The sequence below is a fragment of the Ambystoma mexicanum genome, chromosome 3p (assembly GCF_040938575.1).
Source record: "Ambystoma mexicanum isolate Mex_15411 chromosome 3p, UKY_AmexF1_1, whole genome shotgun sequence".
Taxonomy (NCBI): Eukaryota; Metazoa; Chordata; class Amphibia; order Caudata; family Ambystomatidae; genus Ambystoma; species Ambystoma mexicanum.
Genome location: NC_090925.1, coordinates 1,218,765,264 through 1,218,792,502, shown reverse-complemented (window position 1 = coordinate 1,218,792,502; position 27,239 = coordinate 1,218,765,264). Strand labels below are relative to the sequence as shown.

The 27,239-nt window shown below is 46.4% G+C and overlaps 1 protein-coding gene across 3 annotated transcripts in view; it reads left to right on the top strand.

Moving 5' to 3' along the window:
* The window catches only part of ANKHD1 (ankyrin repeat and KH domain containing 1), a 1,723,611-nt gene extending 1,697,822 nt beyond the window's left edge, over positions 1-25,789 (top strand). For all 3 annotated transcript variants that reach the window (XM_069652665.1, XM_069652666.1, XM_069652664.1), the window contains one exon: positions 25,284-25,789. In XM_069652665.1, coding sequence (XP_069508766.1) covers positions 25,284-25,343 — 60 coding nt within the window. In that variant the 3' untranslated portion in view covers positions 25,344-25,789. The remainder of the gene's footprint in view (positions 1-25,283) is intronic.
* The last annotated feature ends 1,450 nt before the right edge of the window (positions 25,790-27,239 follow it).

The following is a 27,239-nucleotide window of genomic DNA, read 5'->3' as shown; positions in this document are numbered from 1 at the left end:
AGTGCAAGTCGACACATGCCGCACTTACCTGGCAGCCATAGGTGCCTACAGAAATTCAGAAGAGGGTCTATTTTCCTCCTCTAACCCGATGGTCAAGCGGCACCTGGCAGGCCTCCAAACTCTACCTGCCCATAAAGAGGCCTCACCCAGCCTGGGACCGCAACGTGGTATTGGGTATATTGGCCCACAAACCATTTGAGCCAATGGCATCCGCTGACATGAAGTGTGTAACCCTAAAGACAACTCTGTTCACGGGTCTCACCTCAGCGTGCAGGGTCAGCGTGATCCAGGCCCTCGTGGCCTCAAAGCCCTAAACCGCTTTTCACAAGGACAAGGTGGTCCTCAGACCGCACCCTGCCTTCCTACCCAAGGTCTTGTCCGCCTTCCACCTTAACGAGGCGATCGTTCTACCTACTTTCTTCTACGATCCCAAGGATGAACCTCAGAGCGTTGCATCGCCTCAATGTCAAACGCGCTCTGAAGTATTTTATTGGACAGGACCAAGGATTTCTGCATGTCTGGTGCCCTTTTTGTCACTTTCGGAGGTGCAAGGCCAGGGTATCAGGCTTCCAAGGCCTCCATCTCTAGGCAGATAGTCACGGCCATCAAGGAGGCCTACAAGGGGCAGCACAAGCCAGTTCTGGCTAATTTGCATGCTCATGCTATCTGGGCCAAGAGCACGGCTATTGCGTTCCAATGCCACGTACCGTGGCAGGTCATCAGTAGGGCGACCACCTGGGCCACCCCCTCGGCTTTTTGCAAGCACTACTGTCTGGACGTTGCCTCTAGGTCCGATGCGGCTTTCGGTCAGGCTATTTTGAGAATCCTGTTTGCTTAAGGAGGGTCTCCTCTCCACCCTAGGACTACACTCAGTTGTAATCGCCCATACAGTATGGAGGAAATGGGACGGGACGGAAGAGTAATTGTTACTCACCGTAGTGACTAGCGTACTTGGTCCATAGTCCCCTTTCCTCCGTACGTCCCACCATCCTCCCCCCTAAAAATACTGGTATCATTAGGCAACATTGCATATTGTCGACGCGTCAATGGAGACTGAGGAGTGGCGCCGGTGGGCGAAGTCAGACAAGAGCATGATCCCAGGGCCGCACCTTTAAATGTAAAGGGGGGGGGGAGGTTTTTCTGGTGAAAAAGTTTCCGTCTCCCATGCCTCGTGAGGGACGCCCATACAGTATGGAGGAAAGGGGACTATGGACTTAGAATACGTTAGTCACTAAGGTGAGTAACTATTAATTTCTTTCACTACTTGACAGCACAGGGTCACGTGGCCACAGGGAATTGAGGTTACACCCCCCCCCCCCGTGCCCAAACCAACAGTCGCTCAGGCTTTGAATATGGTTTACAACAAAAGAATGCTTCCCCCTTGTATTGGTGCCTTTCTTAGTGGCTAACACACGTGTGAGGAAATTTCAGGCATTCTGTTAAGGCTTTCCATTCACAAGCAAAAGATGGTTTTAGATGACATCCATGATTTTTTCCCAAAGTTTATTTTGCAAAAGGTTCGGTCAACCCAATGAGTGATGTACCTGTTTCCGCCCAAAGAAGCATGTTCTGAATATTGCAGAGAGAAGTCTGCCACATTCTCAGAACAAAGTCCTTCAGAAAGACAAATTAGTGTTTTGTTTTTCAGAGTAGCATGAAAAGGATATCCTATCGACCAAGTGGGGATATCTTGATGACTAATAGTGTATAGAAGTGTGTTGTGTGTGGTCAAGCAACCAGTAGCATAACCTTAGGGCAACAGAGGAGGCCACTATTGTTTTCACACAAACGAGCAGATTTGCAAGCTGACCAAGCAGTACTAAGGGGTGTGTGTATAAGCAGCGATTGATTGATGTTTCTTCCTTCTCCCATAAGGGAAAATGTTACAAAGAAAACACAACAATCTGATATATTTTCAGCAGCGTCCAATGTCATAGGAAATTTCCTTGCAATCACTGGGCTGTTTGCGCTAGAAATTCTTTTTAGTGTTTTCTTTTGTGAGCTGAAGTCCTATAAAACCTTTCCTGGCTTTTGTTTCCTGGATTTTCCTTTTGGTTTTGGAAGGACATCTGCTGTCCCCCTGCAACTGCTATTCATTTTTAATGTATCCCATGTGGCAACCTGAGCCCACGGCACACTTCCATTTACTGGCATCTGGTTTATACTTGAAGGATTTACAGAGAATATAAGGGGGTGTGTTGCCTGAAGGAATTGTGTATAACTCTTCAATCCTGATTGGATGGTCACCAAAACCTAGTAAAATGCACTGCTTTGTATTTGTCGGCAGGACTAACGTGTGTGTGTGTGTGTACATGCCTCTGTGTGCGCCTGTATTAAAAGGGAGGCCCCAGTGCATTATAGAGATGTTTTGCTGAAACGTTCTGTGAAAAAAGCTGGTAAAATGAGATGAGACTAAGGATCATGTTACCGCTGCACTGACTACTGTCGGTTTGCTGAGCAATTCTGCTTCTGCTTGCTGGGGAAATCCTGACTTTCTGTACTGGATAATCCATCACATCAGCCTGTAGGTCCCTTCTAGAACCACCTCCCCCTCTCCGTTCTTGTGGTAATCGCTGGATTTGAGGTGAGGGTCCCTTCTGCATGGCTGGAACCAAGTGTCTTGCTGATGCTCCACCAAAAGCTCTTGCTCGGTAATTGGAAATCCTAACTCACATGCCTGCTGCTTCTGTCAGGAGATCATCCTGCTGCCTGTGCTGTGTCCTTTGTCACCACCCTATGTCCTGTGTCCTTTGTTGGTCATAGGAACAATACATTTTTTAGCAACTGTCCCTCTATAGTTCTATCAACCCCCAAACATTTTGTTTTTGAACCTGTCCTCACTTTTTACAGGGAAGCGAAGCATTCAGCTTCACTCCGCTGTCCTTTTTCTCATTTTGTTATGGTGAAAATGATAAGTGCTTCAGACTATTAGTATTCGGAACTGGTTCGCTTTTGACTTTTACACTTTTGAACATTGCACACCGCATCTTACAATGCAGTGCAATGGGGATACTTTTGCATCACCTAGTCTTTTACACATGGGATATTTGATTACTTTTATGTGCCTAAAGGGAAGCTGGTGGCAGCAATTATTTTTTCTATTTCTCCAACATGGGTTCTGGCATGGATTCACATGCTCGTGAATATTCCTAGTTGTCATGCTGGGAATCCTCTGTAAAAGAAAAAACAGTTTCACTTTAGCTTTAAAACTGTATTTCGAATGGATTGTGTTGTCACATATTCCTCATCTTATGATATCTTCCAGCTGTTTCCGAAAAAGAAATCGGCAGAGGGCGCTGTGCGTCGATGCGGTTGACTTGGTGTCCCTTGAGGGCTTCCGTCTCAGAGTCAACGTCATCTGTATATATATATATATATATATATATATATATATATATATATATAGAGAGAGAGAGGATGCACAGCGCCCGTTGACTTCTGTTCTGTTTTTCCGCGATAGCATTCGCTTTGAGAATTACGCTGCGCTTCAGTTTTTGTGAAACTTTGTTAGAGTAATGGTCTAGTCTTCAGCTCCTTCAGCCCCGAAGACTGGGTTCAAGAAGTGCTACAATAAAATGGCAGATTGTCAGTCGATGACCAGTAAGGCTCTGAAAGATCGTAATGAGAAGCAAGCAGTGAGTAGGACCCCTACTAAATCCCTTTCAGTGACTCCATTGAGAAAAAAAATCCTCAGACGAGTCGAGAACTGACTCTCCTCGAAGGAAGAGATCGATCATGCTCCAAGAGCGGGGTCACACCATTCCTCGCCCTGTTCGAGTTAGTCTGATTCCTCTCCAGAGAGAAGTATGACCTGTTCAACTAAATCCTCTACTCCGGCTGAGTGGGAACATTTCAGACCGGAAATGTTGAAAATCTTAGAGAGAGGCCCCAACCCACCCGCCAAGGAAAAAGTAAAATGCCATGCTCCTGTCAAGCCTGATAAGGCAGACCAGGAAAGGCAAAAGACTACATCCTGCGTGACCTTGAGGCCGGGACGTAAATCAGAGACCCCTTGAGATCCTTTGAGATCTCGATACGATGAGAAATCTTTGAGGACTCTCAAGTTGAGGATCAAGCCCTTCGAGGGCTCTGTCGAAGGCAAAATCGACGGAAAACTCCTAGAGGACATTGTCGCCTTAAGCGTTCATATTGTTGACGGCATCTATGTCGAAACCATAGACACCTTTACCTTCAGAACCTAAAGAGATTCAAAATTCATACATGCCTATACCAAAAAAGGACTTTTTCAAGTCTTTAGCTTTAATCTGTGAGGATTATGAACCCTCAGACAATGACACTCCACCATTTGGATTCCATCTGGACACACCCTAACGTCCCAGAATGTTTTTTTTCTGAAGAATCCAGACTTAAAGATCTGTATGAGAATCTGCAAACTAATAGTGGGGTCGACAACTCACCGGAAATGGAATTTGGGAAGCCAGACCCAGCAGACTATGCTGATGCACCTGATGACTTGAGTCATTGATTGTCTGGGATGGAGCAGAACTGCTCCACTGTTTTAGCAAGACGATGGTCCACAAAAGGATCCAATACTTCCTTTTCATATAGCTCTTTAGAAAATGATTATGACAAAATGGGAGGTTCCCGAGTCCAGTGGTAAACAAAAACCTCAGCAAAAAATAGACAATCTAGTAGCAACCCTACCTACCTATCTAGACATCCAACACCTGAAAGTCTAGTTTTTGAAGCAGCTTCATTTACAAAACTGGCGGCATACCCGACCATCCCACCAGATGGGGAAGATAAACACTTTGACGCCTAGGCAAGAAAGGTATTTTCTGCAGGAAGCATAGCGCTCAGTCTGCTAATGCCTCTAGCGCCATAGCAAAATTCACGTTCACCTTGTGGGACTGTGTAGCTATGACGGCTGATCATACGGCTGACAGCTTTTTGAACATTGTAAGAGACGGCAAAGAAGCTAGGCTTGAGTGGTTGAGAAAATCCAGATTTGCACCGGATGTCCAGGCTCCTCCACATGGCCTTTGATGGCACCCAGCTGTTTGGCTGCAAGGCTGATGAAAGGTTGCAGAAGCTGCAGACCTCCAAGGTGGCAGCCAAATCCCTTGGAGCTGCCATCAGACAGCCACAACCCTCTCACCCCAGTGGATCATCTTAGAGGGGTAAGTCCTTTCATTCTACAGTTGGAAGGGAGAGAGGACTGGCTAGTCAAAGGAGTCAGAGAAGATTCCCTCATGGTGGACGAGGGAGAGGTGCAAAGTCCGTCCAAGCAACGGCTACTTTACCATAAACCGCTGCTTCAGCCGCCTCAGAAACTCTGAGGCCTTGACTAACAAGACCCTTATTGGAGGCACTCTCACTGCATCTGCAAGAATGGCATGGCATTACTTTAGGTTTGTGGGCATTCTAAACAGTAGCCATGGGTTACTGCCTCCCCTTTCTAAGAAGGCCTCCGGACCATTAACCTGGGAGCCACTCTTTCAAGGTTCCAGATCCATTCCTTGTGCAGGAAATTTTGAGCCTGCTAGAGAAAGGTGCTATACAACCAGTACCTGTAACGGAGAGGAACAAAGGGTGATACTCACCCAATTTTCTAATCCCCAAGAAGGATGGAGGATTGCGACCCATTTTGAACTTGAGATGCTTGAACAAGTTTCTCAGGTAGGACAAGTTCAAGATGTCACACTTTCTCAGATCCTTCAGGCCATCCAGCTCTCGAAATTGGATGGTGTCATTGGACTTTCAGGATGCTTACTTTCACGTGCCAATCCATCACAAGCACAGAAAGTAACGGAGGTTCGCTGCTGGCGGTTCACACTATCATCGACCTCCATTTGAGCCAATGCACAAGACTCGACACAAATTTCTCTCTTGGAAAACTGCCTTCCCGGTTGCCATTACATCAGCGTGAAGGGTAGGCGAGATCTGAGCTTTTTCCTGCAAGGCGCCGTACCTGACTTTCCACAACATTCTTCGCACAAATCCGTCCTTTGTGCCCAAGGTCCCTTCAGCTTTCCATTTCAATGAATCTGTTGTTACCAGTCTTCTTCGTGTCCTCTTCTACTTCTGAGCAATCTTTACATTCCTTGAATGTCGTATGTGCTTTGAAGTATTACGTCGCTCGCACGAGATTATTATGAAAGACCTCAACATTTTGTGACGTTTAGTCCCTCTGGCGTGAGCAAGGCACTCTCCAAGTCTTCGATTGCCAGGTGGATTTCTTTCTGTCATCAAGCTGGCAAGCCCAGGGCGCATTCCACCAGAGTGGTAGCCGCCACTACGGCATTCCTCTATGGGGTTCCCCTGCAGGACATCTGCAGAGCAGCGACCTGGAGGTCGACGCACACGTTTGCTAGATTTTACTGTCTTGACAGGGATTCTGCGGCAGGGTACAGAGACAGGCAGACAGTTCTACATAACCTTTTTCCATAAGATCAGTGTCTTCTGTGGTGAGTTTCTTTCTACTAGGAGCTTACCTCTGCTTGTTATGGTTATGTGGTACTGCTTTCTAATGTATTCACAGCATGTGAATCTATGAAAGATCCAATGCTGGAGAAGGAATAGTCCTTTACCTGTAACTCCTGTTCTCCAAAATTTGCATCTTTGATAGATTCACAAGTGACAATCCCGTCTACCCCTCTAGCGCTTCTTGGCTCATACTGCCACTTTACATGCGCTGTGCCAAAATCTGAAGATGGCCTCCAATGGGGGAGCTAAGGGATCCCTTGCTATTGGTGGTGGGCAGTATGACTTAAAATGACTATACTAGAGCACTTTTGTTTTTCAGTTTAAATATAAACTGCTATTATCGTGGATTCCAAGCCTGACGATGGGCATTATTCAGCGCATGTAAATCTATGAAAGATACCAATGCTGGAGAACAGGAGTTACAGGTAAGTAACTATGCCTTCCTTGTTCCAAAGAAAGACCAGACAAAAAGACTGGTGCCTGATCCAAACCAGCAAATAGATGTATTAAGCAAGCTCATGCGTCCACCTTTTGAGGCAATGCACAAATCATCTCTCAAAGACCTTACTTATAAAGTGGCTTTCCTTTTAGCCATCACATCTATTTGTAGAATTAGTGAACTTCAAGCTCCATCAGTAGCTGAGCCTTTTGTATCAGTGCATAAAAACAAAGTGCTCTTAAAAACGCACCCATGTTTTCTTTTGCCTAAATACATATGCACATTTCATGTCAACCAATCCTTTGAACTACCTGCCTTCTTTCAAAACTCATCGGAAAAATCTCTTCATACACTAGATGTACACACGGTACTCATGTGCTACCTTAACAAAACAAAGCAACTGAGAACGACGTATCAGTTCTTTGTATCACTGGCAGCCAGAAGAGAAGAGGACCCTGCCTCAAAGGCTGCTGTCGCCAGATGGATTGTAAGGTGCATTCAACTGTCTTTCCGTGTTTCAAACAAGACACTTTCTTTCACACCCAGGGCACATTCTACATGTAAATCGCGAAAGTGCCGCTGGAGGATATGTGTAAAGCACCTGCATGGATTCCAATACACACTTTTAAACAACATTGTGTTGACACACAAGCAAGAAATTATTCACAGGTGGGACAAGCAACGTTAAAACATTTGTTTCTGTTCCTTCAGCTCACCCACCACCTTCATTGGGAACTGCTTGCTTGTCTATGCAAAGCATTTGATTCTAAGTAGATACACAAGCCTCAGAAGGCAAACCTTACCTTCCTGTAATCGTCTTTCTGTTGCTTGTATCTGCTTAGATTTATGTATCTCGAACAACATTTTAAATCATATTTATTTAAAGTCAACTTTCTACACTTAATTATTTGACACACTCACAATCCACTGTAGACTTAATGCATCCTCAGGCCAGAAAATTAATCTGAGGACCTCCGTTCATGAAGGATCTTAGATACTGTACACTTCACAGTAGGGATAGTATTCTGGGAATGCCCTGTGGACATCCCGTTTTGAACTTCGAAAATAAATAATGTAACACACTGCACCAAGCACTAGATGTCGGCAAATACAAGGAACAAAGACTATTACTGGAAGGTCTTGTTTGAAATGTGTAACTTTAAACTGTCAAACCAACAACTTTCACTCCAAACAACAACACGCACTTCTGTATTGTGGATTGAGAAAATGTACCACAAAGATCAATCATAGTTACGTGAAAACGTTGGTTAAAACACTGGAAAGGCCAAAGGGCTCAAAGAAAGGAAATGCATTATAAAGCAACTTCTTTGTATATAAACATGTTAACCATTTTGCATGTTGTGACTAACCTTAAGTAACAATTTCAATGTGAAACATAAATCTCAGCAAAATTCTTTAAGCATTAACAATTTTACTTCAAGAAAATGTGGCTGCTTCTTCTTTTGTCATGTGCTCCATGAAGTGCTGCGCTCTGACGCTGTAAGTGTCACTGAGAATTACTGTTGCTTTCCTGGTCAGGTTTAGCAGTGTTGATGGAATTGTAGGTGCTGCTGCTGCTGGAAGGAGTAGGTGAGAGTTTGTGTCCTGGTCTCATCTTTCAATGTGGCATCATTTTCCAGCTTCTTCCTTTTTACTTTGGAGCAGAGTATATTCTTCCACTTTTTCTCCAGGATTCACTGTTAACACAGAAATGGCCTGAATGTTTGATATGAACGCATTGTTCATTGCCATTTGTGCATGAATAGCAGAAGCTGCTTTCCCTGCGATTATCAAATTGTGAATGGCTCTACTTTGCTCTCTGGTGGGTGTAGTCTTGCACTGTGGCTCTTGCACAATTGTAATCTGATCCTCATTTGCCACACTTTTCTCTCAAAATGCATCCAGACAATGTGTCCATGTGACCATTTATCTTGTTAATGAGTTGGCATTGCCTTATAGCATTTGACAGAAGTTGCTGTTGAAAATGAGCTGCTCCCTTTTCCACATTAACACAGCATTCACTGGTATCTTTGTTGCCTATACCTCTGCTCCAATAGAGATCGTTTTCACAGGTCTTTTAATGGACATTTATTTCCAACTGTACGAAGCACAAAACCAGGGGCTAAACCTGCACTCTATGCATAATATCTGAGTATAAAATAGACCATGCCAGCCCCAGAAGGCAAACATGATTTACAAGTAATGGTCTTTCTGGAGCTTTCATCTGTTTTTTAGTCACATGCACCCACCCACCCTTCTCTCAGTTGTGGTTCACGGATACAAAGAGCGCGCGCGCGCGTGTGTGTCTTTGTAAGATTTTTGTTTGAAGTGCATTGCTGTGATTTGGTTGCTGGTACTTGATTTTTTCTTTACAACACGTATGCAAGCACACACTTACCTCAGTTGCATGCAGGTAGAAAAGCAATCAGTCTGATCGGAATTGACTTGAAAGAGCGCTGTATGTACTTGTATACATAGCAATGGGATAGTGTGACAGGAAACACCCCTCAACACTGGTCTTTTATTTTGAGTAAACCACTTATTACATTGCCGACTGCATGGCTTGTGCCTCATACAGATACAAGTTTCAGAAAGGCTATTGCTGTTAAGTAATGTTTTTCATATATTTGGATTTTCTTATTTAGATTTTAGAAAGAAAATTCTGAGAAAACATGGAGATTGACGATTTAAAAGGAGCGTTGTAGGTAACACATACACATCCTACATGGATGCTCTTCCTGTCAACGCCTAACTTAAAGCTAAAAAATGCCCTGACAAACAACTAGATGGCAGACAATACAAAGCATGTGAATATAAAACACATAAAAGCGAAACAGACACTACGGCATAGCCGATTTGGCACCGGCCGTTTCATCGCAACTCCCATTCAGAAAAACAAAACGCAAAAAAATATGGTATAATTACATGGAACAGCTCCATGTACAGAGTGTATGGTGTTTGGCATAATGTCACCCAAGGCACTGCATTTATTTGTGCCAAGTATGACCCTATGTTTAAGCAAAGAGTAACATCCCGGCATGGATAGGTCTCAGTGCTGGAATATGACAGTTTGTAGTACAATCCCAGCATGCACTGCTCCCTATTGGCTGCGGCCAACAGGTAACGCCTGAATGGTCATGCCATACCGGCTGTGCCAAAAAAGGCACACCCGATAAAAGCTGCAAAAATACAGTTACAGGTAAGTAGCATTTGTCATATGAGTCTGTAAATAAGTTAGTGTTTGATGAATAATGGCAGATCTGAGTGGTTTAAAGCAAGCAGAGAAGATCTGATTCTACTAATTGCTGTATGAGTGGCATGTTATTTTGCTCACTTAGGATGGGATGCTCTGGGCTAGTTATGAACTTGTAATGAACATGATCTCATAGACCCAAGTAATAACGACTCGCCCAGGTTCACAGACCCTTAGGAAAGTGTCAGACACAGATCAGGATTATAACACTTGGTTGTTGCACCTGGAGGATTAGCAGGCCACTTTTATTATAGATGCCTCATGTTGATCGTTGCATATCTGAAATCTTTCATTGGCATTTCGCAATTCTTGGGCATTCAGTGGTTCAGAGTGTGGTCCGGGCACCTGGAGTGTCCCTGTTCTCCATTTCCATTTTCTGTGGGACGTACCATGTTGCACCTGCACCACCAGCATTTGGAAGGCACGCAGACAATCTGTTACGTCAAGTGTTTGCTGAAACCTGTGCCGCTGCAGCCGTGAGTGGCAAAGTGTTGCTGAGTTTGTCGGAACTTGGAGCTGAGGCGAGGAGTTTAGATCACTCACACTGTGGCCTGCCAGTGTCTGTAATAGAGGATGCACTTTGCAGCACGTCAGGTGGGTGGCGCCTTTTTTCTCATATTAACACTGTGTAGTCAAATTGAGCTCCTGGTCCCTCTGCACCCGCTTTTGTGTTCCCTTGCTGATTTTCCGCAAGGGCTCGGAGTGCCACTAACACATGCCTTTTTGGCCAGATTCGCGGGAGGCTGCTCGTCTGACACAATCGTTTTCGTTTTTTGATGGAAACCAGACCATTCATAATCTCTGCATCGGCAAAGACGGAGGGTGTTAATGACAATACAGAGATTACTCCTACGTCCCGTGTCCTTTCCTCCATAATGTATGAGCGTCTCTCAATTAGGGATGGGAGACAGAACATTTTTCACCATAAAAATCATCTTCCCCCTTTAAATTTAGATGTGCGCGGGGGCGTGGCCCTGGGAGCATGCGCTCCCCTTCTCCGCCCACCGGCACCACTCCTCATTCCTCTTTTCCACATCGACAGGAATGGACCGTTTTAACCAGTGCGCCTGGGTTAGGCCTCTGGCCTAGTAATTCCATGTGCTCTTCCCTGGAGAAGTATACTTGTCTTTTTTCTTTTCAATTATCAGGTACTGCTGATGCCACGCTCTTCCGTGGCGCATGTCGACGGCAGGCTTCAGCAGGTGTCCAGCCTGCGAGGGTCCCTTCCCAACATCTGACCCCCATGCCCTCTGCCTCTGTTCAGACCACAGCTGGGATGGCTGTACCGCGTGTGACGCCTTGACTCCATGGATGCTCAAGAACCAACTAGCCATGTGGCAGGCACTCTTCGGAAGATCGCCTCCAGAGGACCTCAAAGCGTGTTTGAAGCAGAAGACTAGGCCCAAAGTCGGTGCCCTGTTCTCCTCCGCACCCCACAAGGGTTACTCCTTCCCAAGCAAGTGCCCAAGCGGGAGGGACCTAACGGGTCCCAAGCCCAGCAGCAACACCCAGGCTGCTCCAGCTACCGGCCACCGAAGGGTCGCAAGTTCCTACCGGTGCTACCGCTGAGGGGCCACAAGGCTCTATTACCGGGTACCAACCTGAGGGGGTACATCCTAACACCGGACCCATGTCTGAGGGGCCGCCTGCACGCAGCACCACCAGCACCACTGCCGAGGGCACTCCGATTACCAGGCCCCGTCCTGAGGTGCAAGGTAGGCCTCAACCACCACCGATCAGCGTACTGGTGGAAGCCGGTCCCAGCTAAGCAAGTTCCATGATGTAGGCACGTGGCACGGAGCAAAACGAAATGGCTGCCAGACCAGACAAAATGGCTCACTTTTCCATTCAGAGACCAGGTAGGGGAAAGAGCTTTCAGGTGGTATTGATGAACCCCTCTCACTTGGTCCACATCCTATCCATCCACTTCTCAGGGCAGGTATACTTCACCCTATATAGCGAGACAGGGCATGCCCAGGACACAGCAGCCTCAGGTCCCGACCCCTGTACCATCATGCACCCCTCTGGTCTGTGAAGACAGGTTCTTCGAGAAGTACCTCGCACTCATGAGATCACCACAGATGGTACCATCCTCAGGGACGTGATCGGGGACATGCTCCCTACTGTACAGCCGTAAGCGCCCACGGCCACATCGCCCCCCGGCTCCCATGCGGGTACCAGTCACGAAAGCCTTGGCTCCCATACCTGTACCAGCCACGGCAGCCCTGGCTCTCCAACCTCAGCAGCCTCCGGCACTGATACTCAGCCCGCCACAGCTGTCTGCGCCCAGCACTCCTCCGGCTCCCCCGAACTCGCAGGACACAACAGTGGACACAGACAAGGAGGAGGACACTCCATCAGCCAGAGCTTTTCACAGACGGCTGGTATGTCTGGCTTAGTACCTAGGAATCCCTCAGCCACATGTGGAACAACCGGAGGCGGGGGTACTGGCTCAAGTTCTCACGCTACGCCTGACTGCTAGAACGGGAATCCTACTTCAGAAAGACTTAGTAGCGTTTGCCAAAAAAGGGTGGCTCAAGCCACACTCTACCCAGCCTTCCAATAGGCATTTCTACACTAAATACAGGCAAACGGAAGGGGACCCCCTCTTATTGTCGGCACACCCCCAACCACATTCCTCAGTGGTAGCAGCAGCATCACTGTACTCCAAGCCACAATCTTCTTCCGCGACGGAACTCCGGTGCAAGGAGGAAAAGATATTGGAGCCGTTCGGCAAGAAAATGTATTCTGCCACTCTCCACCTGCGCTAGGCCAACACAGATGCCATGTTGGCGGCTGTCAAGCAGAAGCTGTGGCGGGAGATCAACAATTTCCTCCCTAAGGTCCCTACCCACAGCCAGGCCTGCTTCAAGGCTGGGCTGGGTGAGTCTAAAATCATGGCACAAGACATAACGGAGTCCCCGAGGGCCCACATTGACACTTCAGATCGGGCCATTTGCATTGCCACCGACATGAGAAGGATGGCTTGGCTAAGGGTGACAAAATTCAATGCAGATGTGCAGGAACACATACTAGACCTGCCTTTCGAGGGGCGAGGGGGGTGAACTTGTTCCATTAGACAACAGACAAGGAACTCGATAAGAAAAAGAATAGCTTGCAGACGGCGTAATCTTTATCGATCCTCACCAAGTCCACTCCTAATACCTACAGCCAAACTCGCCAGCGCTCGGACAAGGGTCAGTCCTTCGGAGGCTTCAGAGGATTTCAGGAGAGACGGTCCAGGCAACCGGACAAATCCCCCTAGCAGCACAGGCGCAAACTGCACAAGGTGGCTAAAAAGGATTTTTCCAGTCCCCCTCCTCAGCCCCAGCCTCAGAGGGGAAGAAATGATGACAGACCCATCCAGATTCTCCGGTGGGGGGCAGGCCCTACACACACCCCGCTGGCAGACGAGGGTCACAGACCCATGGATCCTCTCAGTAGTATTCATGGGCTTCCGGCTCCCCATTCCTCCTTATCCTCCTTCCTCCGCTCCCGCAGATTGATACAGCACCTCTTTTGGCAGAAATACGCTCGCTGGTAGCGAGCCAGGCCGTGGAGGAAGTCCCAGCCGCTCAGCGGGGCATGTGCTTCTATTCACAAATTTTCGCCATGCACAAAAAAAACAGGTTGGCCTGAGAGTTATCCATCTTGAACCTTTCTCTTCCCCTCCAAAAGTTCAAGATGGTTACTCCAGCCTTCATAGCAGAGACATTGTGTGCGGGAGACTGGATGTGCTTCCCGGATCTGAATGATGCCTACCTACACGTCCTGATTTGGGAACCGCATCGGTCCATCCTGAGGTTCAGGATCATGGGTTTTCACTTTCAATACAGGGTCCTTCCCTTTGGACTCAATTCTGTCCACAGGGTCTTTACAAGGCTATTGAACACAGTGGCACCCCTACTCTGGGTGCAAGGCCATCATATTTACCCATATCTAGACTACTGGCTAATCAGAGTGAGATCTCCTGTGGTCGGTCCAACATACGGCATCCGCCCTCTCGGATACACTATACAACCTGGGATTTTCTGTCAATCTATAAAAGTCCCGGTTGGTGCCAAGGCAGAGCCTCACCTTCCTCTGACTTATCTGGGACACAAGCTCCGAGAGGATCTTCCTCTCTGAGGACAAGATCACGGCCATCAAGAGGGCCACTGCCCATTTTCTCAGCAAATCAGTGACCCTTCAGCGTGTTAGTACCAACACCTATTGGGAGTTATCGCTGCATGTCTTCTTGCAGTGCCACATAAGAGGCTCAAAATGAGGCGGCTGCAGCTATGTTTCTCAGGCTACTGGAACCAGGAGAAGGGTTTGCAGGCGGAGCAGGCCAGTATACCACAACAGCTCCACCAGGATCTGATCTGGTAGGGTACGGGCAACAACCTGCGGATAGGCAGGCACTTCCAGCAACCAACACCTCAGGTCCCCATTACCCCAGACCCGTCTTTAGAGGGATGGGGAGTGGGGAGCTACCCTGGACAGTCACAGCATCCATAGAGTATGGTCCCGGCAGGCAGCTGACGCACATCAACTGGCTCACGATGCTGGCTATCTGGCTTGCTCACAAATCCTTTCTGCCCATTATAACCGGCAAGGCGATTCTCATTCAAACAGAAAGCTCCACCTGCATGTATTACATCAACAACCAGTGTGGCACCCGGTCCCCTCCCCTCTGCATACTGGCGGTCGACGTTTGGGAGTGGGCACTGGTGAACAACATACACCTGTCAGCAATCCACCTCCCAGGGGAGTCCAACCTAGAAGTGGACAGGCTGGGCACGGACAACTATGAATGGCAGTTGAACAAGCAGGTCCTTTAGGGGATCTTCAACCGGTGGGGTTATCTGCAGGTAGACCTCTTCGCTAACTGTAGGTGCCCCCACTTTGCCTCCTAGCAGGGGTTCGCTGGCGACGCAATGCAGATCCAGTGGAACAACATGACCGCTTAGCCTTTTCCCCCACTCCCCTGGTGCACAAGATAATTTGCAGGATCAGGGAGTCGAGGGACCTTTAGGATCATCTCGATAGCCCCAAGGTGGCCAGCATGACCCTGGTTCTCAGAGCTGCTAAGCCTGTCGGACCAGGCCCCCGTACACCTCGCGCTAGGCCCAGCACACCTACTCTCTCAGCAGGTGAGCACAGTCATCCACCCCTCTGTGCAGAAGTCAGCCCTTGCAGCGTGGTTCCTGAACATGTCTCTCTGAAGCATCTGCGCCTGTCACAGGCTAACCTGGCCATTATACAGAGGGCTAGGAGTGACACCACCAGGAGCCAATACAAAAGCAAGTGGACCAGGTTCTGTCACTGGGCAGAGTCAAAGGAAATGGATCCTTTGACTTGTACGTTGGGCGACATGCTCTCCTTGTCGGCACACCTTGCACACTCAGGTGTGCAAGTAGACACATGCTGCACTTATCTGGTGGCCATTGGAGCTTACAAGAACTTTCAGGAGAAGGTATTCTCATCTTTGAATCCGGTGGTTAAGAGGCACTTAGCATGCCTAACTAGACTATATATCCACCTATCAAGAAGCCACATCCGGTGTGGGACCTCAATGTGGTCCTGGGCACCCTGGCCCATACACCATTGGAGCCAATGGCATCTGTGTACATCAGGCTAGTAACTATTAAAACGCCCTCCTAGTGGGCTGAGATCCAGGTGCTAGTGGCTCCAGAGCCATATACTACATTTCATAAGGACAAGGTGGTGCTCAGAACACACTATGCATTCTTACCTAAGGTTGTCTCCTCTTTTCACTTACATGAGGAGATAATGTTACCAGCTTTCTTTGCAGACCCTAGGGATGACTCTCAGAGGGTACTGCACTGTCTAGATGTCAGACGCGCTCTAAAATTTTACCTGGACAGAATCAAGAGCTTCTGCAAATAAGACACCCCCTTCGTCACCTTTTGGGGGGTCAAAGCCAGGCTGTCAGGCCTCCAAGGCTTCCATAGCAAGGTGGATGGTTAGGCCATCAAGGAGGTGTATGAGCGGCAGCAACAAGCCATTACCAGCAAACACGCATGCCCATGCCATCCGCGCAAAGGCCATGGCGGTAGCTTTCCAAAGACATGTTCTGTGGCAGGTTATCAGCGAGGCGCCCACCTGGGCTACTCCCTCAGCCTTCTGCAAGCACTACTGTTGGATGCCAGCACCAGGTCGGACGCGGCATTTGGTCAGACAGTATTAAGGAACTTGTTTTCTTAAGAGGGGCAACTCTCCACCCTTGCGCTATGTGTACGCTTTTGCCAAATGATTTGATAACTTACGGAATGGGTCTTCCACTACGGACAACACTTCTGCAGTTTACAACACAACTATAACCTCTTCTGCTTCTTCAGAATCCGCTGATTCTGAAGAAGCAGAATAGTGACACTGAAACCCCAGTTGTAAGACTTAATTTTTTATAGGAGATACGGCTCCTCTGCCTGAATAGCAAAATTCAGAAGAGGGGAAGGGGCCAGAGGGGAGGCAGACAAATTTGACACTTGGAAGAAAACACACCGCGGGAGACGTGGCAAGGGGGGACAAATGTAACATCTCAGGGGAGCCGTACATTCCTTGGTGGTCGCAGTATAAGTAAATACAGGCCAATGAAAAGCAAGTAGTCAATTTGTCAACATATCAGTTAACTATCAAACAGACCTGCACAAATTGCGGCTGAATTGTTGCACATCATTCAATTTTGATTATATGCGAAGGAGAATAGATATTGACAAATGTATGAGAAAGATCAAGCAAAAATAAATATTTTCAGCCAATCCCAAGAAGTATTCACAAACTATAGCACGGCTAGGTAGAACAGATTGGACTATCGCGGATTTACCAACATATAGCAACATGTCAAATCTGTCTGGCTTGCCTGCTAAGGAGAACGTCATCAATCTTTTGGAGTTTAACATTAATCCTGAGTGGACAGATTCCACCAGCATGAATCCAGATCTAAGTTCAGTCCCCAAGTGGCTTGGCGTGGCTGCTTGGAGGCCTTCCAGGACCTGGTAGTTTCTGATCCATGCAAATTGACGCATTATAGCATTTAGAGTGGCACGTACAATTTAACCAAGAAAGAACGTTCTTTTGAGGTACTCCAACAATTATCTGATGTAGTGATAAAACCATCAGATAAAGGGTCTAATATTCTCATTAATTTTTGTGACTATGTGGCTGAGGCCATGCATCATTTGTGAGATCAATCTCATCTGAGATTATCTCAGTATCCTTTTTCAGAAATGAAGGCACAACTTACCAAACTGATATATAAATGGAGGGATAAGGGTCTTGGAGATCTTGACATTTGTGCATTCTGTTTGCGCTTTTTTTTCGGTCACCGCTACCATTTCTTTTTTCACCCAACTCCACAAGTCCATAGTAAGGCCACCTGGCAGCCTCATTGTCACTCTTACTGGGTCCCTACTCGAAAATGTTTTCAAATCTATTGATGAGACGGTTTCCTTTTGTCTCAGTCTTACCCTCTTACTTGAAAGACACACAAGACTTCCTAAAACATGTGAATGAGATACCATGGGAATAAGGGCTCATATTGGCATCATTGGATGTTGTATCACTCTATACGCTTCTAAATATTCAGTCACGGTCTTTACATTTCCTCTCTTTTTGACAAGTATTAGACAGGTTCCAGGGACTGCGATGGGCAGTACTTTTGCCCCGGTCTGTGCAAACCTCACCATGGGATGGTGGGAAGAGACCATTGTTTGGTGATCGGTTAATGACCAATACACTGAAAAGGTGGTAGCTTGGTGGTGTTATATTGATGATTTAATCACCATTTGGAGGGCTAATGAGGCTGCATGGCTGGTTCTGATTTTGTAAAGAGATTCAATTGGAATACAATCAAATTACGCTTTATGGATACTCACAGCAAATCTGAAATTATATTTTTGATGTCAGTTAAGCTTGATAATCTTACGTTGCATACCATTCTATTAAATAAAACGACCAATATGCCTCTACATGGCACCAGCAATCACCCTGTCAGTTGTATAAACAGCATCTCTTTTGGTGAATATCAGATATCGACGCAACTGATCACATATTGATGATTTTGACAATGCATGTTCATCCATGGCCAACAATTTTTTAATGCGTGGGTATTCAAAGAGTGGTTGAAAATGCTTATGTGAAAACTAGAAATCTTTCTCATGGCCCAACTACTAAATCCTAACAAAGAACTGGAGTCCACTCTTGATGAGGATGTGAGATTAATTTTGACTTTCTTTCTCAAATCAAATTGCATCAGGCACATTATACAGAAGCATTGACATGTGCTAAGGACTGATAGAGATGTATCTCCACTTTTGCCAAGCCATCTGCGTCTTACCTTCAGAATTGCTCTCTCCTTGAAAGACAAATTGGTTACTAGCTTTTTACCCTCCGAGACTGGTAACACAGTAGCATCTTCCTGGCTCAGACAGCAGGGTTTTCAAGTGTTCGAAATGCAAAGTACGTACTTATGCCACTCCCATGACGACATATCTGCATCCCATCATGGGTTTCCAGAGCCTCATTCAGCCGAACATTACTTGTGATACTACCTTATTGTTTGTTCTTTGCTGTCCTTGTGGAAAATGGTATGTGGGAAGTACCACCTTAAAATTAAAAATCAGGATTCAACAACATGTTCATGCCATTCGAACTGCAGATCCCACATATACGGTTGCCAAACATTTTCGGGAATGTCATTGTGGACAATTGGATGGTTTCTCGTTCTTTGGAATTTTTCAGGTGCCTAAGGGGGGATAGAACAATGACACTCCGACAACTGGAGACTAAGACGATTCTAGATTTGGAAACAGAAACCCTTAAGGGGCATAACATTGACGAGTAGTTGTACCCCTTTCTCGGCACATGAATGGTCTGTCAGTGGTGTTGGAAGTGCGGTCTGTTTTCCTCTTCTTTTTCTTTTTTTTTCCTTGATTTTGATTGAGGTTGTAACTTTTTTTCCATGTTATTTGGTCCTTCCGATTATCTAGTTGGCTCTGGTTATTTGCGTTTTCACAGTGATTCAGCACTTTAGTTTTAGGTACTCACTTCCGTTTTCTCTGTCGACTGGCTTGTGTGTTATGTTGTGCACAGCATAAGCAGATTATAGCTATTCATGTTGAGTTTTTTAATCTCCATTTGTGTCCTCTCATTGAGGGCCATGGCATTGTTCCTTCTCATTGCAAATATTTTATTTTTGAAATTAGCGTGCCCTCTTGTTTGCACATGTGCTCTTTCTCCTTTTATAGATGGCTTCCCTGCACTATGCACTTTACATCTTCTTGCTGTTATTGCACTAGATTGATGTATTTATTAGGATGAATTATTAGCGGTAAGCACTTCAGTCATTTCACATGTGTATACCAGATCTGATGAAATTGTGTATAAGCGAGTTATGTAGCCTGGGCACCATTAGGTCAATCGATTCGTAAGTGTATGCAAGCACCATGCACTTTATACCTTGTCAGTGTGGTTGTATTTTATTGGTTTATTTGCCAGGATTAATAATGTGCGCCAAGGACTTGAAAGGTATTTAATGTATATACAAGTTCTGATGAAATCTTGTACATGTGAGTGATTCAGTCTGATTTGTATTGTGTTTAATCATTTGAAATGTGGTGAAATATTTGCACAATGCACTTTATCATGTCATGGAATTCATCTGTTGCGTTTCATTTTTTATGTCAGTCTTGCTGTCAGTGAATACATGGTGATCATGAGCCGTGACCGTATACAATGTGGAGTTTGTATTTGGTCTATTCAGTCACGTACTTGTTACGGTCTAGTTTTCAACAGTCAAAAAAGGACTCAAGTTGTATTGAAACACTTGTGTATAGGCGCGTTATAAATGCCATATCATATTTATGTTTCACCATCTCTTTACCTTGTGTGAACAAGCCCCAGAATGGTGCAAAACGTGTTGCCAAATCAGACTCCTGCTCTGTTGGCACTGATATATATATGCCACACAGGCATTGTGGAATGTGTGACATGGCTCAAATGCACTTTCCTATATATATATATATATATATATATATATATATATATATATATATATATATATATATATATATATATATATAATATTTCTGAGGCTTGTGGAATCTGCTTAGATCACATGCTGTGCATAGGCTGACATCTAGTGGAAGCTGAAGAGTATTACAGTTGTTTTTGAAACTCAAAGGGACGTCGACAGGGCGTACCAGTAATACTATCCCTAGTGTGACGTCCACTGTACCCATGATCCCTCACGCGTCGAGGTCCCTCAGATTGTTTTTTTCTGCCATTCTAGACAGATGCCTAGAGCGGAGTTTCTCTTTCGGCTTATAACCATTTACTAATTCACAATTACCGATAGTCAGTGGTATAAAGGCTAGAAAGAATAAATTATCGAAACATCACGCCGTTGTAGATAAGAATAACGACCGTCGGAAGACTCCCGCAACTGATCCGTTTTGGCTTTGGAAGGCGGCCCCGGGCTTCGGCCCACACAGTAGGGAGAGAGGGGGGAGGTCATTTTAGAATGTATATGCCCCTTTTCTTACACTACATTTGCCTTGCTGCCATATCCTTTAGTTATGGACAAGACCCCCTTTAAATTATGCCTCAAGTGCAATAGGAAATGTCCTTGGGTTGATAACCACCTAGCCTGTAACCTCTATCTCCCGAGAGACCACGTCAAGGGTTCTTGTCGAGCGTGTAGGCTCTTCAAGCCCAACACTTTGATGGACCAATCTACCAAACGCTGGGCACACTACGACAGGCAGCTCGAGGCCATGGAAGTGGAAGGCGTTTTCAAGCGATGGCAGCAATGCCGTGGTTTCTGACGGTGAAGGCAACTGGGTGGCTTTGGTTACCGAAGCGCAGCCCCCCGACCCCAGGAGACAGGCCAGCAGCCTTGTTATGGGGACAACACCCGGCGGTGGAAGCGCTATCACTTCATCCACCACTAAGCACACAACCCAAGGCCGAGACTAGACACACGTGTCGAGCTGACGGCAACGCATGAAGTCCAGGGAAACGTCAGTGGAATCTCTGTCCTCTGGGCACTCTCATTCGAGATCGTCGCATGACTGGTCCCGGCCATCGAAGGACGGTACGGACATTGCTCGAAAAACTCCCACCACCGAGGCCCAATTGTCCGCAGATGAGGCTCCCGTTCAGCTCTGCATCTAATCAGGCACTAGGCCCCAAACGGTCAGGGAGAAACACTTCAGGGGGCCAGGGTAGGAAGAAAGAGTCCAAAAAGAAGCCCTATAAGACTCCTCACAGAGAGAAGACCCCTCATAGGGAGAAATCTCAGGAAGCTAAGCCCACCCCTCATGAAGAGAAATCTCAAGAGACCAGGCCCAAAGAACCTGTATTACTTCCTCCAACAGATGAAGACTTAGGGCTCCCTTCCCAACCATTGGTCATCCCTAGTTCGGCACAATGGTTGGCTGAGGATATAGACTGGGTCATGAGGAGGATGTCCTTCATGGCCAACTTCTATGAAGAAGACCCTGCCTATTTTCAAAGTTTCCACTCCCCTCCCCCCCACTATAGCACGAATTGGGTCGCAGATCCCTGCTGAACCTCTCAACCCCCTGCTGAGAGGTATCACCCCGAGAATCCAGTGCAAGGCACAGTGATTGATCTCTGACCTGCACTCCGACCATGAAGACCTCTCCATTAAAAGCCTCATTCATTAGTTATCACTACAACAAGGAAGAGGGCTGGTACTCCCCTAGCTTCCTCGGAGGCGCCACCTGACAAGGAAAGCAAGACACTTTACACGATGGGCAGAAAGGTGGCATCCTCTGCGGCATTCCAGACTAGGATTGCCAACAATTTAACCCTGTTGGCCAGTTACAACTGCCACAAATGGGATGAGGTCTCGGCCTTCCTATCTTCGGCCCCGGAACCACTTAGGTCTCAACTTGCGCAGGTAGCTGCAAAAGGCAGAGCTGTGTCAAGCTGCTTATTAAAAACCAATCTTGACGCCACCGACAACGCAGGCAGGATAATAGCAGAGGGGACTATTAGCAAGCGGCAAGCTTGGTTGTGCCAGTCGGGTTTTAAACCAGAGACGCAAGCTACCCTTATCAACATGCCCTTTGAGCCCAATGTGCTCTTTGGCAAGGCTGTCGAGGAAGCCTTAAAGACGGCCAAAGAAAAATACGATCCTCAAGTCATTGGGCCAATTTACCAATAGACCTACTGAGGAAACGTACATTTTTGTCACTCAAGCGGCCAAAATTCGCAGAGGGGTTCCACTTATACCCAGAGCCAAGGTACTACCTGGGGAAACAATCCGGGTCAGTTCTCCCAGAATGTACCCTGTGTTTGAATGGACCGGTGTTATCAACAAAACACACCGTTAATACAATTGCGATCACTTTTTGACCGTTCGGTCTACTGAATAAACGCGTATCCGTAACATGAAATGCTACCGGGGCAAAAACACACTTAGCATCTGAGATACCCAGAGGGAGTTGGAGTCAAAAATCACAGGCAGTATTATAGTTAGGCAGACAGAATCGAGAATCACTCGTTGACAGGAGTTCAAGAGTCAGAGGGCCGGAGCCAGGGTCAAGTGGCACCGGGCCCTGTTGTCGAGGATCACACAGTCCAACAGTTCACGATTCAACGTAGCCAAGAGTACTTTGATATTGTCAATGTACGGAAGCAAAAGTTGTAAGGAGGAGGGAAGAAAAGGGCAAGCCTTGGAGATGAAGAAAAGGGGTTCACCCTGTTTCCTCAAGCAGAACACAGTACCTTATTCCAATGGTGCAGCTGGTGCCCTGACAGTTGTTCCTGATGGTTTCCCGCGGACCCACAGTTCCTAGAGCTTTGAGGTGAAGGAGGACGTCTGAAGGGGTTCTGCGCCACCCAGGGATGAGGCCGGCAGCAGCGACGGTAAATAAAAGGTGCGCTCCTTAAAAACAGGAGAGGCTCTTCAGATGGCTATCCGGACCACTACAGCAATGTGCAGCGATTCCGACCAAGGAAGAGGATCCTCTGGCTGTCGAAGATGAGCTGGTTATCCCCACCAAGCTCAAGGGAAGAAGACTCCAGACTGGATCTTCTCTGGTCGACGAAGGGTAGATAGCTCAGGACTGCAGCAGGGCTTCACCGGGACGGGATAGTTGCAGCAGTCGTCGTTCTCGCCGCTTCTCTTCGGTTCCTTGTAGTTCCAGTGGCGACTCTGACTTCTAGCCCAAGAGACCTGCCTTTTATGCGCAAAACCTGATTCACACAGCCTGGCTGTCAATCACCCAGCAGGGGGGTTGTCCAGCCTGGACAACCACCACAGCCAATCATGGCAAAGTGCGACTTGGGTTTCCTAGGATACCCTGTGCAGGGGGTGACTACACCCCTCCCTCACATTCCGCCCACCTAGACACCCAGGCGCCAAGAGGAGGGCTTCTCTGCAGAAGCCTGCCAAAAGACGGTGAACAAAGAAGGCGAATCTGGTATGCCGCGCAAAGTAAAACACAAGAAGGACTTTAACAAAAATAAAAGGTGAATAAACCCGACCGGAGCCAAGAGAGACACAATTTGGTCAAGCGGGTTTATGTTCGAGGCTAATATAATAGCCTAAAACAATACCACTTTTATCTAATACAATCGCGGTAGAAAAGTTAGGGTAGATACCACTGCCACCAGCCAAGTCTAAATGTTAAAAGAGCAAAACAATGCTCTAGGAGGTACAGATAAAAAGGGATACGAAGTAACCCTTTCCAGTACTCCATGGAAGATGGGGTGTACTGGATCTGTGGTAGACGAAGTAAAGTTAATGGCAACTTTACCCTTTTCTGGGGGACGGTAGTCAGCCTCAGAAATGGAGTCAGTGGGAAGTCTCAAAGACAACCCTGTGCCACTGCACTGAAGGTGCTGTGTGACACACAAAAGAATGGGGCTACTGAAGTGGTGTACTCCAGAGTCTACAATCACAAAAACAGAGGACATACACATGGCAAAGCTCACACTCTTACCAAGTGGAAACAAATAAACTCCAGAAGTCCAGCAAAGCTGCTGGGGTACTCACTAGGTGAGGGAAATGAGCCATTAATGAGAATTCTCCCTACCATCCCCCCCTCCCGTTTGTCCTGCACTCTTCTTTTCGCTGTGCCTCTTTCTGCACCATCTCCACCTACAACTCACTCTGCACTTCTTTCTCTGCGTTCATCTCTTTCTGTACCTCCTCCTTCATCTCGGACCCTCCACTGCTCACTACTCTAGCCGCCACCCCCCATCTCTGCTCTACTCCGATGTCATTTGTTATAGCCTCCTTCCCCATCAGGCAAGCTACCCCTTAATGTGCGGTCACTGTGCACATTGTTCCCCCCTGCCTTGGAATTGGTAGAGCCACTTAGTCTGCATATTCACAAATGTGTTTTGCCTGTGCCCCTATGATGTTCAATGCCTGCAACAGGTGAATTGGCCATTTTGGGTTCACTACTCCTGCACAAGTGTCCTGTGTGCGCGCACACATTTCTGTCTGAACCGGACCGAACCTGCATAAATCCCACGCTGTTCCACTCTGTACTTTTTCAATAAGCTTAGATTCTAAGTGTGCCTGAATAATGATGAGCATCATGGGCCTGCGATCGCCAGGACTCTGAATTCCCTAATTTGTCAGTTGGGTTTTCTTAAAGGCACAGTACAGTAGCAGGGTAGATTCTAATGTAGCGGTCTCTCTTCCTGGACCCCCACTGTTGTGGCAGAGATCAAGTGACCTCCCAAATGCCACTGCCAGGCCCCACTTAACGGGTGCTGGGACCCCCGGGTGGGCGGGCAGACAGACGCACACACAACCCCTTTCCCCCCCCCTCCGCCCACCCGACAGGGGACATTGTCACAGTATGCATATGTTTGCTTAGTCCTGCAAGGAATAGTTTGCAATTCCTTTATTGCAAAGTTCTCGGAGTTGAGCATGGACGATAACTTGCTGCACTGACGACAAATACTATCTACAGGTGAGTAATATTTCCCATTATGCAGCATAATCTTTAATTCATCTGGTAATGGATTAATAGTACCCATGATTAAAAAGCATGCAAATTGCAGATCTCCTTTGAGCAGTCTTTTCAATTGAAGTTGTCAATTTGTAAATGATAGTTCATTTACATAACTATTATGACCTGTTTTTATCCATAGGTATGGGCTGGAACATGGACACCTCATATTGGCAATATGCACCTAAAATATGTCAATTAAACACTTGGAGAGCCAGCATTCAACTTTATGGAAATACATTATCTGGTTAAATCCCTGGAGAGAGTTTCTTTTTTTTCTTTTTTTTTATTTCTCTCATGTGACTGGACCATTCACAACAGGCTGTTTAAATGGACATTTGATTTCCAAATGTATAGAACATTTATTTGTCTGTACGTAAAATTCAATTTCCAAATGAGTTCAATCTATTTTTGACTTGACTGTTGGGCGTGTTTATGGCTAGACAGTACTGACATTTTATGACATGCAGCAGTAACCTAGGGTATTTGGTTTTCAACTTTGGGTTGGTTAAACCATGTCAACTTGATTACAGGCTTAAACAAGGTTGAGAAAATGTAATATGGTACAGTGGCTCTACTTTATGTAGCCTGTATTAATGTGAAATATTTACCTAAATATTCAATAAAAATATCAACAGTGCTAAATCACTTTTTGTGTTTTTTTCTGTTTTTTTTTCCTCCCTATGGTGTTCATTTACTAGAGCAATTACGTGGTCACTGAATAGACTTGAACGACTTATTACGTACAGTATGGCAAAGTATCCACCTCAGCTCTTTATTTGCAGTTGTGATATCAAATAGGTGTGTAAGAATGAGCAGGCTTGTTTAATGTAGTCGGTGAATGAAAGAACAAGCTGGCATTGTGTTTACAGCAGAGTAGTTTTTTGTACAAACTATCCTTCCTCTCCCCCTCCCTCTGCCCAAACACCTACTACACAGCAGTGCCAGATGGGTTCTCTATATTGGTATAACTAGTTCCAGCCTTGTGCTCGGCCCCAGTTTTCCTTTTAATTTCAATTGTTTCTTTGGTAGGTTTCCTTATAATGTGCCACAGTTCCAAATCCTACTTACGCCTATGTCCCATCACCTTTCCGCCATACTTGGCGGATGATGTTTCTACAGAGACAGGAACTTCTGCTTTAATTTAGAAAAGGTACAGGGCCAAATACATGGGCAACACACTTGCGCCGGGACCTCCCCCCATACCCACTACAGACTCCCAGTAACTAGTCCCCATTGCAGCAAAGGTTCTCTGTAAAGCACTTTGGATAAAGGTGCTATAAAAATAAAATGGAGAATAGAAAACAGCATTGAAATTCATCTGTTGAGATGAAGGTGGAGGTTCCTTGGAAAGGGAACAATGGACTTTTGAAGTACAGTAGTCTCTTTGGTGAGTAACTTTAACTTACTCTCATGTCCTGCCCCCTTTCCTCCTTTTTTGAGGGAGACTATCGAACAAGGAAGATGATGGCATCTAGTCCCTGAATTGTAGACTGTGCCACAGATGTTCAACAGAACACACTGACCGAAGTCTGCTTCTGCTTTAGAACTAGAGTAAATAAAGTTAAATTTGCAGATGGTATATGGAGTAGACCAGGTCACAGTCTTGCAGATATCCTCCAGTGGGACATGCTGTTGCAAGTCTTCAGAAGTTGTTTTACCGGTAACAAGGTGATCATCTATTCCCTTTGCAGGGGAGTGATTATCTGAATTCTCCAGCATGGGGTCTGGCATGGATTCATATGCTCATGAATATTCCCAGTCGTCGGGCTAGGAATGCTCAGTAAAAGAAAAAAAATTCACTTTCACTTAAAAACTGTATTTCTCCTCTAAACCAATCACTGTCCTCTGGGTCATACTGCCCCCATCCAATGACAGTCCTCTCCCTAAGACCCTCCTGGCAGCCATCTTCAGGTTTTTACCACACGCTTCAGTGTTGGGAGACCTTGAGTTTGCTTTCCGAGCCATTTGTATGTTTTTGATGATATTCAATAGGAAAAAGTTCTATTTTAGTTTCAAAGGAGCTTGTGTGGTCTTTTCTTCATCTGCCGATAGCGGGGATCCGTTGTCTGTGAATTTCAGCACCCCTCAAGGGCGA